Below are 12595 nucleotides of genomic sequence, written 5' to 3'. Positions count from 1 at the left end.
GATTCTCTCGCATCTTATTTTCAATGGGTGCAACACCTACCTTCTTACGTATATAGAATACACATTTGAAAATGCGCTTGATCAACTTTCATTAGGCAGCTGCGCACAAGGTGGTGCATAGGACCAATGAAAATGATTTAACACATGAAAAAGTGTTGGTACACGGTATTTGACGGTTAGGCAGACTAAATTGGGCAGCTTGACGCATTAAGGATTTGCCTAAAATTCTATGCTCATGACTGAGCGATAAGAAGCTTATTGAAAAAGTAAACCATGCTAGATAAATAGTTTAGAATATGGACATTAGTGTTCAATGTATAGCCAGACCATCATTTGAAATAAGATGGATTGGATGGTACATTCAATCATAGCCATCCAATCTATAGCTAAATGGTTCTGCTGATTGAATTTATTATGAAATTCATCAATTTTCAAATAATAGGATCCGTTTCCCCTATTTGGTGTTGTCGAGAACTTTCAGAAACCCTCTCCAATAGAACTGACGCAAGACATCAAGGAAAGAATTTTTTTTTTGTGTTGCGGAATATGTTCTTCCATCTGTCGCTGCCACGTCTGGTATTAACATTGTTTTCCCAAAGTAACCCTTAGGTAATTACATAAATATCCTTAACGTTGTCTTAAAAATAATACGAGCTTGACCTGTGGCTCAACTTCTTGTCACCCAATCATAATATTGAGCAAGACGACCATGGCGGTTCGTATTTAAACGCGGGAATCCATTGCGAAAACCTACTCTCTCTCTCTCTCTCTCTCTCTCTCTCTCTCTCTCGACGTCGATGAGTTTCCGGCAGGGCGTAGCCGGAATATGCCGACAGGCGCTCACCCACCGGCACGCTTTCTGCGGTCGCCACCTTCCGTCTCTCTCGATCCTTCGCTCATACGCGACTCGAAAGCGGGCGATCCCTCTCTATTCCGACGAGGGCAAGCGAGGGTCTTCTGTTAGGGCGGCGAAGGGATCGCCCGGAGGCGACTCTTCCGTAGCCGATGCTTCCGAGATGAGAGGGTTTCCGGGTCGCGTGAACGATGAGGAGCACCTCCGCTTCGTGTCCTCCGGCTCGTCGTCGTCGAAGGAGATCATGTCTCCCGCCGCGGCGGCGCCGAACGAGCTTCGCTTGGCGGCGAAAGAATGGCCGCGGCCGACAGAGATCCCGTGGCAGTCGAAGGCCGTGAACTCGGTGAGCCTCATCGGTCGCGTAGGGATACCGGTCCACTTCCAGACGTTTCCGGACGGCTCCCCCTGCGCCGTCACCGTTCTCGAGAACAATAGGACCAAGAATCTCCCTCAACTGTGGTACGTTTCTTCTGCTTCTCAACTTTGAATTGGAATGAAGAATCAAAGCACACCCTTTACTTGAATTGTTGATTGGTTTCATGCACCAACGAAAACATGTGGCGGTCATTTTTAGACAAGCGATGCATCTTTCCGACTGTATGCTTCGATGTAATCTTCTTTTGCCGTTTCTCATTATTGTTGTTGATGACGATGATGCTTTGTTTTCGTCGACAGAAAGCAGTGTTTCCCTGCTACCATACACATTATGAACGTTTTTTCCCCCTTTCTTGTTATTGATCCTGCGTGCCGGTTCAAAATATTTTTTAGCTCCTTCTCATTATTGGATACTGTGTGTACGTTCTTACTTTGAGAAGGATTTGCATGGTTTCATTTCTTATTGTTTAGGCATTTTTGTTTAATTTCGAATTTTGGGTTCGTTCTTTTCCTTCTGTGTGTGTATATCGTGCTGTGAACTCTTTTGGCTTGCTTCATTGGCAGAATGCAAGGCTTCCTAGTACTTATAAGGGGATTTAAATGCATCGCCTATCCTAAAAACCGGGATAAGTTGTGATTTCTCGCGGTGTTCCATAATGCAACATCCCAGTTAGTTTTCTGCATGCTTTGTTGCGTCTAAATGCCCTCTAATAGCATATGCTCCTTGTGTTTCTCGTTTTTCTTTCTTTGTATGATGTGCTGCTTCAATTTGTGCAGCTCCTCTCGTTTAGCAGAATTAAGCTTTTCTGCTTCTGTATGCTTCAACAGAGTTTGTTCTTTTTTTCCTGTTCCTCATTGTGGATTTCCATGCACTGTTAATGACGTAGATAGGGAATATTATGCTTCTTTTCTTGATTGGAACAGGGTTCCTGTAGTCTTTGAAGGTGACCTGGCAGAAATTGCAGCTTGCCATCTTAAGGAAAATGACAGCATCCATGTTTGTGGACAGCTTAGTGCAGATTCACCACAAATTATTATTGAGAATCGGCAATCCACCGTCCAGGTTAGCTGTTGGTTCAGTTTTTTACTGTGCAGGGATGGACTCTTTTCTTATCTGTTTATCTCTTCTTATGATCAAAGAAAATGTTACAGAAATTCTGTTTTTTAACCAATGTTGTAATTATGGTATTCGAGCCTGTATCGGAAGGGCTGGCGATACGGGTGTATCTTACCATATAGTAAGATACGGAGAAAACCCTATTTTAAAAATTACAAAAAATCAGGAAAAAAATCAAAAATAATAAAAAAGGAAAAAATCATAGAATAAAATAGAAAAAGAAATCAAATTTAAGCATTATGAACAATTAAACATACACATGTACTATAACATGTGAAACGATGTCATGTCAAACAAACAACTAACAACAATAAAAGGTTTATCACATTAGATAACAAACAAAAGAAAAAGGTTTTGAGTAAACAAATTATAACAATCACATAATACAAAAATAAAATAAATTTTAAAATAACTGAATACCATATCGTATCACATTAAAGATTCAAGGGGGTATATCGTATCACATGGACCAGAGATACACTGTATCGTACGATACGATATGATACTGATAACGCTGATTGGGCTGTAATTATGATATAAAATGCCATACTTAAGACAGAAAACTTTTGTTAGGCTACTTAAGCAATAAAATAAATGTCCTTAGTTGGGATTGAATGAGATAGCTAGATCGTACACTGTAACTGAGGGTTCTAGGGTTTGGATCCTGCTGGGGTATCTCCCAGCTTGACTGTCAAAAGGAACTCCCTAGATAAGTAAGGCACTTTATTTGTGCTGCAATAAAATATTTAGTCACCATAATAAATGGTAATTAAGGCACTTGACAGCATTTTTTGATAGTGAAAAGAAAAATCCTAGAGTACATATCCTTGTAATTCAACTTGGTTACTTTTTGAAGTTGCAAAATACGTAAGTTTTATCAGCATTTTTACCTTTTTCTCCCTTATTGTTAATGCACTTTCTTGTCATGTTGAGTTGGATGCCCTTGTTCTTTATAGCTGCAACTACTCATTTGCTTGACATGGGTTTGATTTGCTAACTTGTTGTCTATAAAGGTCTTAAAACCATGTATCTGACACCTGTTAAAGTTGAAGTAGGGATGGTTTGGTGTAAATGTATTTATTTTATAAGAATTTGAAAAATAGCACATCAGTCTGTCTAGTTTTAGTGTCAATTATTTTTCCATTTCCCCACGAACTACTAGGGTATTCAAGCTTTTTAGGAACATAACTCACATTGGATTGTTGTAAGAGACATGGAAGAGGAATAGAGAATCCAAATCCTCCCACCCTAATTTAGTGGTAAAAACTAAAAAGAAAAAATGTTCTTAGAGTTGCTAATATTTTAAAACATTCTTTATTGCTACTCTGGGATCTGGAAGCGCAAGGAGATTTTACTCCTTGCTGCCAATTAGGTGCTCTCTCTCTCTCACTCATGTTTTTTTTGTCAGTATGCATTATAATGTTCCTTTAAGAAATCAAACAAGTTACCCTATTAGATTAAGTTTGACTTGAGCTTAATCTGAAGTTTCCTAGTCTCCTTACTAGGTAAAAGCTTTTTAACTTTTTCTTAATTTTTTGATTAATTCAGAAATCAGTTTTTTAGGCTTCTTGTTCACTATGAAATGAAGCTGTTTGAAAAGCCTAATCAGCTTGCTATTTGGATTTTGGCTGCTCCATTACTAGGGGTAATTCTTGTTACTCACTTAATTTTGCATCTTCATTTTGTAATCTGGACTAATGGCCTATTTCTATTATGAGTAGTCTATAACTTACACAGAATACAGTTACTTGCTTAGATGTCAATGTGGTTTCATATTTGATTGGATTTCCCTAGCATCTGGTTATGGCAGTTGTTTTGATTTCCCCACCATCTGGTTATGTCAGGTGATGGCACACAGTCTAAGCTTTGTCCAGCCAAAATCTCAAGAAGAAAATACTGAACGATTGCCTCATGCCACTCACTTCCGAGGTAAATTTGATATTTTTTCTTGCAAATAGATGGTTTAAAACAGTATGGATGGTTGAATGGGCTAAATTTCATGGTGTTTTAAAAGGAATTCTATCAAAGCAGTGGCTTTACCAAAACAAAACTGACAGCATCTTTTCATAGATATGTTGTAAATAAGACCTTTTATACTATACTTTTAGAAGAAGATTCATGAAATCTGTCTACAGCTCAATCAAGATACGTCTAACTAATTAAAGTCCATATAAATATTTCACCCTGAAATTAGTCTTTGGATTTTTCAATATTAAATGAGAAACTAGAGTTTAATAAATTGAGATTTGTGAGAGGTCTAACGAAGATTTTATGCCGAATAATGACTATTAATTTTACTTCAACAACAGAGAAGTATTTCATTGTTTGGACTTCTAGTTATGTAGAACTGAAAAGCTTGACTTAGGATGTAAAAATGTTTCATGTGTCTTCTTGGGACATAGGGTTTCCATATTTGATTTCGCACAATAATAACCACGTGAATGATGACGATTATGTGAATATGTGATTTGGTGTATGAATCGATGTAAACGTAATACATGGGATATTTGACTTACTATATAAGATACAGTTGGTTTGATACAACATAAGAATCCTTACAAATTGGAAATGGTGATTATAGTCTATATATTCTTCAGACTGTCTATTGTGGACATGTTTGCTGCTTTTCTGTGTATAGTGGTGCACTTCACTCTTATAGTAACCAAATATGAATAAATTCAATTTGTGCCCCTCATTGATAGTCTTCTTTCAAATTAAAGAATGATTACATGCATACTTTTCAGTCTTATATTGGAAGTCCAGATTTGCTGTAACTGCTTAAGCATTATGGGAACTTGTGAATTCCTGTCCGCATAGGGTACTTGGTTTTTGTCCATGTACTTATTGTGGATGTAGCATCTGTTATGGACTCTGCAATCTCGCTTCTTACTCCACCAAGAATCTCTCTCTCTCTCATTGATGTTTAAAATGCTACAGCATGTCCCACTTCTAGAATTGGCCTCACACGTAAATTTGATTTTCTTTTGTGAGAAGCAAATAATATTCGAGGATCCAGCTATTCTGAAACTCATTGGAATGACCTTCTTGCAAATCCCCATAACTGGTTGGACAAACGATATACCAAGGTTAGTGACAGTAGGAATGGTTTGTGACTTATATTTTATTTTCATTGTCATATCATATGGACAATTGGTGATCCTCTGGCTTATTTTGCTCTTTTTGTCTTGTAATTAGGCTAATCCTAAACAACCTGATTTCAAACACATGGAATCTGGTAAGGGACTTTGGCTTGGCAAGTGTACTCCTGCTCAAGTTTTGTTAGCACTTAAAAATCCTGTCTTTTGTGATAGACTGGAGGGCTTAAAGTCAGGCAAGTCAAGTTTTTAATATAATATCAGAAATGGTTCTATGTTTTGAGTGTATTACTTTGCCGCTTATGTGGTTTTCTCATTTAATTTCTAGTGTTGTAACTTTTGAGGAATTGTTCTTATTGCTTTCTTGGCAGTTCAAAAAGTGCATTCAAGGTATTGCTTGAAAATGTGAAAATTATTCATTTGCTTGTTCTGCAAGTTATGAGTTGTTTTTTGGACAGTTCATCCTCGGAAAATGTGCAAAAATGCAACAAAGAATTATTCCTACTTCTCTATCTGTAGGCAATAATATGTAATCCAAAGAAGGAATTGTTTCCACTTCACCTAGATTGGGAAGGGAGAGGATGTGGGAGGGGAAATTTAGGGATCTGAGTTGGTTGGATTCAGTTGAGATCTAGGTGTGACCATGTTTGACCTAATAGGGTCTGTCAGTACTGGGTCTGTACTCTTTAATTCTCCTATCAGGTTGGGGGGTTCTTACCCTATGCAATTCCATTTGCCTCTCTAGTCTCCATTATTTTCTGTTCCATCCTTGGTGTAAATTAAGATGGTCAATTAGAATTTTTGTGAGATGTAGCACTCTTGTATTTTTTTGGAATTTGGTTTTGAAAATCCTTACCAAATGCAATCACGTCTATTCGGGGCTTATGAACTGTAAATAAACGGATTTTGGTTGACCTTTGATATCTGAACTGAACCTGTCTGATTGGCATTTATTGTTAGATGCAGACATTGTACTGCCTCCAACCCTCTCATAGATTTTATCTGGATCAGATTCTAGTTTAGATTTTGTTGGGATGAAGCAGGTTCCAGTTTTCGTTTGACAATCAGAACTGTGTTCGCCATCTTGGATTGAGTTGTTCTGATACAAATCAGATGGGTTTGATATATGTTTACCCAATCCGCTTTCTCTGTAACAGTATTTATTACTACCTCATAGGGGCCCACAAAAATGGCATCTGATTATACATTGTTGCTCTTTTACGATGCATGCCTACAGTGTCTCCCCATGAATGTCTAAGTTTATTTTCGCTTCCAAGGAAGTTCATGATGTTTGTATATATGGTAGTGTAACGATGGATGGCTAGCCCCAGTTATGAGAAAGTTGTAGCTTAAGAAAAATGATTTAATGAGTAAACGGTCGGATGGTCAAAATTCTTGTCTTAGGTATATGTTTCACATCGGAGCCTGGGGTTTTTCCATCACTCAGGTAGCAAATAGTCCATGGTATTACGGCAAGCAGATATCGGTTATCAAGTTTCATCTACTAAGGTGATTATTGATAGTCTATTTGTTTTATTTTATCATAAAAGAGTGGTATTTACTAGAGTAGCCATTTGATGGATCCATGGTTTTCTCTTCATGAATCAAGATAGTTTGTGCAATCCAAGGATCTTACATGTAGCATGACGGTTGTAATAATTGGTCCCAGTTGGAGTTGCAAAAGAAAGATTTAAGATATTTACAATTTGAAAACCACCTTGGTCTCTGAAATCCACCCTAATTGAGGAAGATTGAGAATTTAAAACTTCGTTGGATCTGGGATATGTCAATATTATGAAGGAGCTCTCATTTTGTGCTCCACAAAGAAATTTTTTTTTTGAAGCAACACAGAAAAGATTAGAACATAAATTTTCAGAATGTGCTATAATTCTCTCAAGAGAGGGAAGAGTTTGGAAATCCATTAAGAAAGCAATATTTATTTATCCGAGTTTCAAAAACCTGTACAATGATTATATTCATAAGCAATTTACAGGAAAAAGACACTTCTTTTTTCCAATAAACTACCCCTCATTTAACTATCAAATTGCAAATTTGTGCTTTTCAGATACAGTGCGTCACTGCGTTAATCATAATTTCTGTCTAGTGTGTGTCCTCGTTTTGTCTAATAATGTTTACATGTTAATAAATGTGTTTCTTTAATCCCGCATACAGATGAGGGAAGGGGCTCAAATTTGCCCAATCCACTCTGGGATGATCTTCTTGCCAATCCTGGTAATTGGCTGGACAACAGAAAGAGCAAGGTTGGTAATGCTTCAAATCAGTATGTGAATTTACAATGATTGACCTGCTTATGGACTCCTTCCTACTTATTAGTGATGTTTTCCCTTTCATCTTTTTCTATGATATTGTATAATTCTCGTGACCAGACAAAAGCCAATCAGCCAGACTTCAAACACAAATCAACTGGAGAAGCACTTTGGATCGATAAATCCACACCAGCACCGGCTTTGTTATCTCTGAAATCCCCTACTGTTTGCCAAAAACTATTGAACAAGACAACAGGTAAATGGAACTAGCTGTAGGATGGTTTTTGGTCTTTTAAAGCCTTGGATTCATGCTTTTCCAAGATATGATTGTATAACGGTCTGAGAAATTTAGTCTCCCTGCTTTTGCTCTGGATTATTGCATCGATAATCATCATCAGGTTAATGGTGCTAAATTTTGGTCTCTCTCTCTCTCTCTCTCTCTCTCTCTCTCTCTCTCTCTCTCTTGTCTGTGTGTGTCTTAAGTCACTGTTTTTCTTCTTTCCCCATAATAAATGTTTCTGCAGCTCTAGCTGGATAATTTTGGCTGGATCTGTTGTTTTTTCCTTTTATGGGTGGTCATATGAACTAGAATGATTACTTAGGTTTTTGGAGAAAAAATGCTCAGAAATTCTTAGCATATACTTGTAGTGGAAAAAGGAGCAAAGACAAAAGACAAGGAGATTTCCTGGAATGACTTGATTGCTAACCCAGACAAGTGGTATGACAACAGATTGACCAAGGTAACTGCGTGCTTGTCTTTCCTTCTATTCTCAACCAGCTCTGTGTTACCAAGTGTGGAACACACACACACACACATACATGCACAACAGATTGAAGAAAGTAGTTGCATGCTTGTCTTTCCTTCTATTCCCACCCATCTCTGTGCTACCAAGTGCGGACACCCACACCCACACAGATGCACAACAGATTGAAGAAAGTAGCTGCATGCTTGTCTTTCCTTTTATTCCCACCCAGCTCTGTGCTACCAAGTGCGGACACCCACACCCACACAAATGCACAACATGCACCATTGTTTTGAGAGTATGTGTGGTATAAAGAGTCCGTTTTCTGTATCATAAATACCAGTGGTGCTCAATTAGCTTTAATATTTGCTAAATAGTCATCACTTTTCTTATGAAAAAAAAATCATTGGAGATCAAGCCTGTAGGGGCGGAGCAAATTGTTTATCATGATTTTGTCCGACAGTAAGGGATCAAATCATATTCCATGTTCATGTCGTGGTCATAAAATGGACTTTGTTAATTATTTCCTAAGGTTCCTTAGCTTTGTAAAGACAATATTTTAAAATGTTTTGGATATTCTCAAAGGACTTTGATTTCTCCAACAACATGGACTCATAAGTTGGTCGATCATGGACGCACACATGCACATGCATGCAGACACGTATATATAGTTTATTTCTTTGGGAACTTTCTGTATTGTTGAATTGTAGACCAATCCCAAAGCTCCTGATTTCAAGCACAAGAAAAGTGGTGAAGCACTGTGGCTTAACAGCTCCCCAGATTGGGCTCGGCCTAAATTGGTATCCGCATGGTAGAGAATGTGGTGCCTCTTTCTGGTGGTGATTCATTACTCATACAAGTGGGATAAGGTAAGAGGTATTTAAATATTTGTCAGTTTTGGCAACCTTTTTCTGTACCAGTTTGTCTATGCTTTTGATGTGTCCTGTATCTTGTCACTTTCTCGGGTGCTGCCTAATTTTGCGTAGATTGTACAGTTCTTAAGCTTCTTTCTTGGGATTTCTCTGTGTTCTGATAGCTTTGCAGTTTTATTGAGACAGGATGCAGAGAGGAGCAGCTCTATTGCATGTTGCACCATTCTAAAGGTGAGCAATTTAGCTGCTTGAGGCTGAAACTGGTGGAATCCTGCCTGAAATGCCATGGCACATAAAATCATCACTAGAGAAGATTGTATGGTGCATAAAATCATCACAAAGCTGAAACTGGTGCATGTATGTGTCTGTCCTTTGCTCGTTGGTCTGTGTGTTGCGTGCATGCACACATGCCATCCAGATATAATGCTATAGGAGATCCCGACATGATTGCTCGTCTAATAGTTATAAGAAATTCAAATCTATATGCAAATTGCTGTGCTTAATTTGTTAAATATTATCAATTTCTGCTCTTTTCTGATTTCTTTGAGTCATTCTTAATTGGTTATTGACTGAGAGAAGAGGATTGGAAGTGTGCCCGCAGGACAGTTACCAGGATTAGATGATACCTTGTGTCATTGCAGCAGACGCACTAAGAGGTGCCTCAAAAATTCTTGTACAAAACCATTAGGTCAAGTATCAGCTAAAAAAACTGGTCTGGTGAGTTGAGAACTGAGAATCAAAGGTGGAAGACTAAGGCGACTATGTATCAGATACAAAAAGCCAAGTCTTGTGTGTAGAATGAAAGAAAAGTTGGAGAACCGAGGGGGAGTGATAAAGACTTCTGGTTATCTTAGGGCTGTCAATAGTCAGGTTTGTGCCAGTTGCCCGACCCAACCTGAACCCAAATACCTGGGTTTGGGCATGAAAACTTCTGACCCAAATATTATTTGGGTCGACCTGAACCCAACACGAGCAATATGCTACTTGGGTTTGTGATGTAATTTTGCACATCGGGCTCAACCTGGATAATCCGAGCATATTGTATGTATTGTATAATCTAAATATACATTGTAAACACCCTTTTAATTATGCAGTTTGGGTTGGGGATTCGTTTTCATAACCCAAGATATTCTCAGTCAGTAGGTGAACCTGACTGGCTTAAATTTGGGTGGGTTCGAGCAAACCTTGATCTCGCACGAACCCAACCGTCAACCCGTCTAATTGGACCTTACATTGGTCATGTCCTGATATGTTTATCTGCTGTTATATAGCATTTAGGGCAGAGTATTTTATATGTATTTTTATTTAAAATATTTTCTAAAATTATTCAGTCTGGGTCTGAGGTTCCATTTTAGTGACCTGACAAAGCCTGAACCTGAGCCTGGTGATTTGTTATTTGGGCAGGTTCAGATATACCCTGATGGGTCAGGTACCCGACCCATTGACAGCGCTAACAGCATTGGGTAATTGGCAGGACTTGGCCATCCCTGACCGCATGTGGGTGCGGCCTGTGACTGACTTGCCATAACCAGCCCAGTTATATCCCTGGTACTGGCCAGCCTGGGCTCCCAAAACATCTACTTTAGGCTTTTGACCACCGATACAAATGCTATATTATTTCTTGTGATCATCAACTGCTTTTAGTCCGTCAACGTATTGTGGATTTGTTGGATTTTTTTTATAATATTTTTTTACATTTGGGTTAAGTTTAAACCTTTTATATAAAAGTTATCAGATTAAGCATTGTCACATTTAGAAGTACTCTTGGTCTTCTGTTGGAGGAAAAATTGAAAACGAAACTGTACTTGAACAGTAACAGTGTAGTAGTTTTAGTTTGGTAAAGTACAAGCGAGGTAATATGGTAATTTTTGTGACCAACTGGTGGGCCCTGATTCTTTGTCCTTACTAGATATGGGCCTTGTATTTAGTTGGAAACACTCAGTGTCACTATGATTCATGACTATGGTAACTTGGTTTAACCTTGGTCATCCCTGACTAAATGATAGATTTGAAACGATGTGGACGGATTGGACTTGGGGTGGAGTCAAACCAACCATTTAAGTTGGATCCAACCCATTTAGCTTGTGCAGAAAACGTATTTTTAAACTTGCTAGTCTGGGTGTTAGGAACTTATGATATGAGAGTTTTGCTCATATTTCTTTTCTCAAGTTGTATTTGGATCATTGATGTGAATGTCAGATTCAAATCCAGATCAAGCAAGGCACCGCCTGAACTCAACAAGTTTCACCTATCAGATCTTCAGCGAAGTTTAACTTTTGCTTAAATCATGAATGACCGTGTTTGTTTGTAGTCCAGTGTGGTGTCGAACATTATTTGGACCAAAGTATGGGGAATGGCCGGATTTTATAATCTTTGCAAAACTGAGTGCCAAACTGGCATGGATAGAAATGTCAAGGGACTGGACCCGGACCTGGCATTAGCCAATATCTATGTGTATATTAGAGTCATTTGTTTTGCCGATGGCAATCTATGGGGAAACTATTGGCTATCCTCGACTGTACATCTATTAGAAACACCTTGTTCCATTAGAATTTCTTGTTTTTTGTAGATCAAGGTCTATGAATATGATCCATGCAGTTTGTCTAATAAAAAACCATGTTTTAGTTTGTCCGTCACATTGTACAAACAGATTTTTTAAGGGCTTCAAAATTCAACGGCCCACAATGTGTCAATTTTATGATTGAGAAAATCATGTTTTTACATTTAAACCATTCAATCAAAAGTGCATTCACTAGGAAATCGATCATGTTGAACGTATTCACGAGGTCAAATTGATCAAATAAGACTTGAACTTATGAGTTTTAACTAGAGTATGTTTCTCTATAAGTGTAGGTAATGTTTTCCCGTAATCTAAATCTAAATACAAAATGATGTTAGGTTTAAAGGATCAAGCTTTCCTTGTTAATATGAAACTTGAGACCGACTGACTATTTTCCAAAAAAGGTGGTGTTTATGTTCAACAGGAAAAAGGATCTTAGGGCACATTTGTTTCATGCAGTTTTCATGGGAGAGTATGAGCTGGCATCCTTTTTCGTTCTTTCCCACCACTGGTGAAACAAACATCTAAGCATCATGGTGGGAAAACGCCATAATGGCAAAAGGACGCCAACTTTTTCCACCACATTCCTCTTTTCATGTAAAAATCTTTTCATACCTCCCTCCATATGAAAGGGCTTTCATGGGAAAGCTCTGGTAGGAGTTTGTAGAAACCTCTGCCCATTCTCATGAAAGAACCTTTCCTTTTATGGAATC

At 38.2% G+C, this 12595-nt stretch overlaps 1 protein-coding gene across 3 annotated transcripts; it reads left to right on the top strand.

Moving 5' to 3' along the window:
• Positions 1–777: 777 nt before the first annotated feature.
• Positions 778–9852, top strand: LOC149837270 (protein OSB2, chloroplastic-like). 3 transcript variants are annotated; one of them, XM_090007303.1, is made up of 8 exons: positions 778–1312; positions 2153–2291; positions 4190–4274; positions 7613–7701; positions 7828–7963; positions 8356–8447; positions 9161–9319; positions 9509–9852. In XM_090007303.1, exons 1-7 carry the CDS (start codon positions 798–800, stop codon positions 9263–9265), a joined length of 1161 nt encoding a protein of 386 aa, XP_089863429.1. In that variant the 5' UTR covers positions 778–797; the 3' UTR covers positions 9266–9319; positions 9509–9852. The 3 variants fall into 3 exon arrangements, with proteins under 3 accessions (XP_089863429.1, XP_089863430.1, XP_089863431.1); XM_090007304.1 differs by having other exon boundaries at positions 782–1312; positions 9495–9852; XM_090007305.1 differs by lacking the exons at positions 7613–7701; positions 7828–7963; positions 8356–8447; positions 9161–9319; positions 9509–9852 and adding exons at positions 5340–5431; positions 5541–5751 and having other exon boundaries at positions 784–1312.
• Positions 9853–12595: the final 2743 nt, after the last annotated feature.

Source organism: Nuphar pumila, chromosome 5, assembly GCF_984573655.1.
Source record: "Nuphar pumila chromosome 5, dmNupPumi1.hap1.1, whole genome shotgun sequence".
Taxonomy (NCBI): domain Eukaryota; kingdom Viridiplantae; phylum Streptophyta; class Magnoliopsida; order Nymphaeales; family Nymphaeaceae; genus Nuphar; species Nuphar pumila.
Note: the sequence above shows the minus strand (reverse complement) of the source record. Positions and strands in the feature narration are given on the sequence as shown.

What these genes read in the sequence shown, in the direction of transcription:
- LOC149837270 (XM_090007303.1), top strand. Translation starts at nt 798, where the DNA reads ATGAGTTTCCGGCAGGGCGTAGCCGGAATATGCCGACAGGCGCTCACC. An exon ending in ATCGGCAATCCACCGTCCAG is followed by an intron (nt 2,292 to 4,189) that starts GTTAGCTGTTGG and finishes TGGTTATGTCAG; the next exon opens with GTGATGGCACACAGTCTAAG. An exon ending in TGGACAACAGAAAGAGCAAG is followed by an intron (nt 7,702 to 7,827) that starts GTTGGTAATGCT and finishes TCTCGTGACCAG; the next exon opens with ACAAAAGCCAATCAGCCAGA.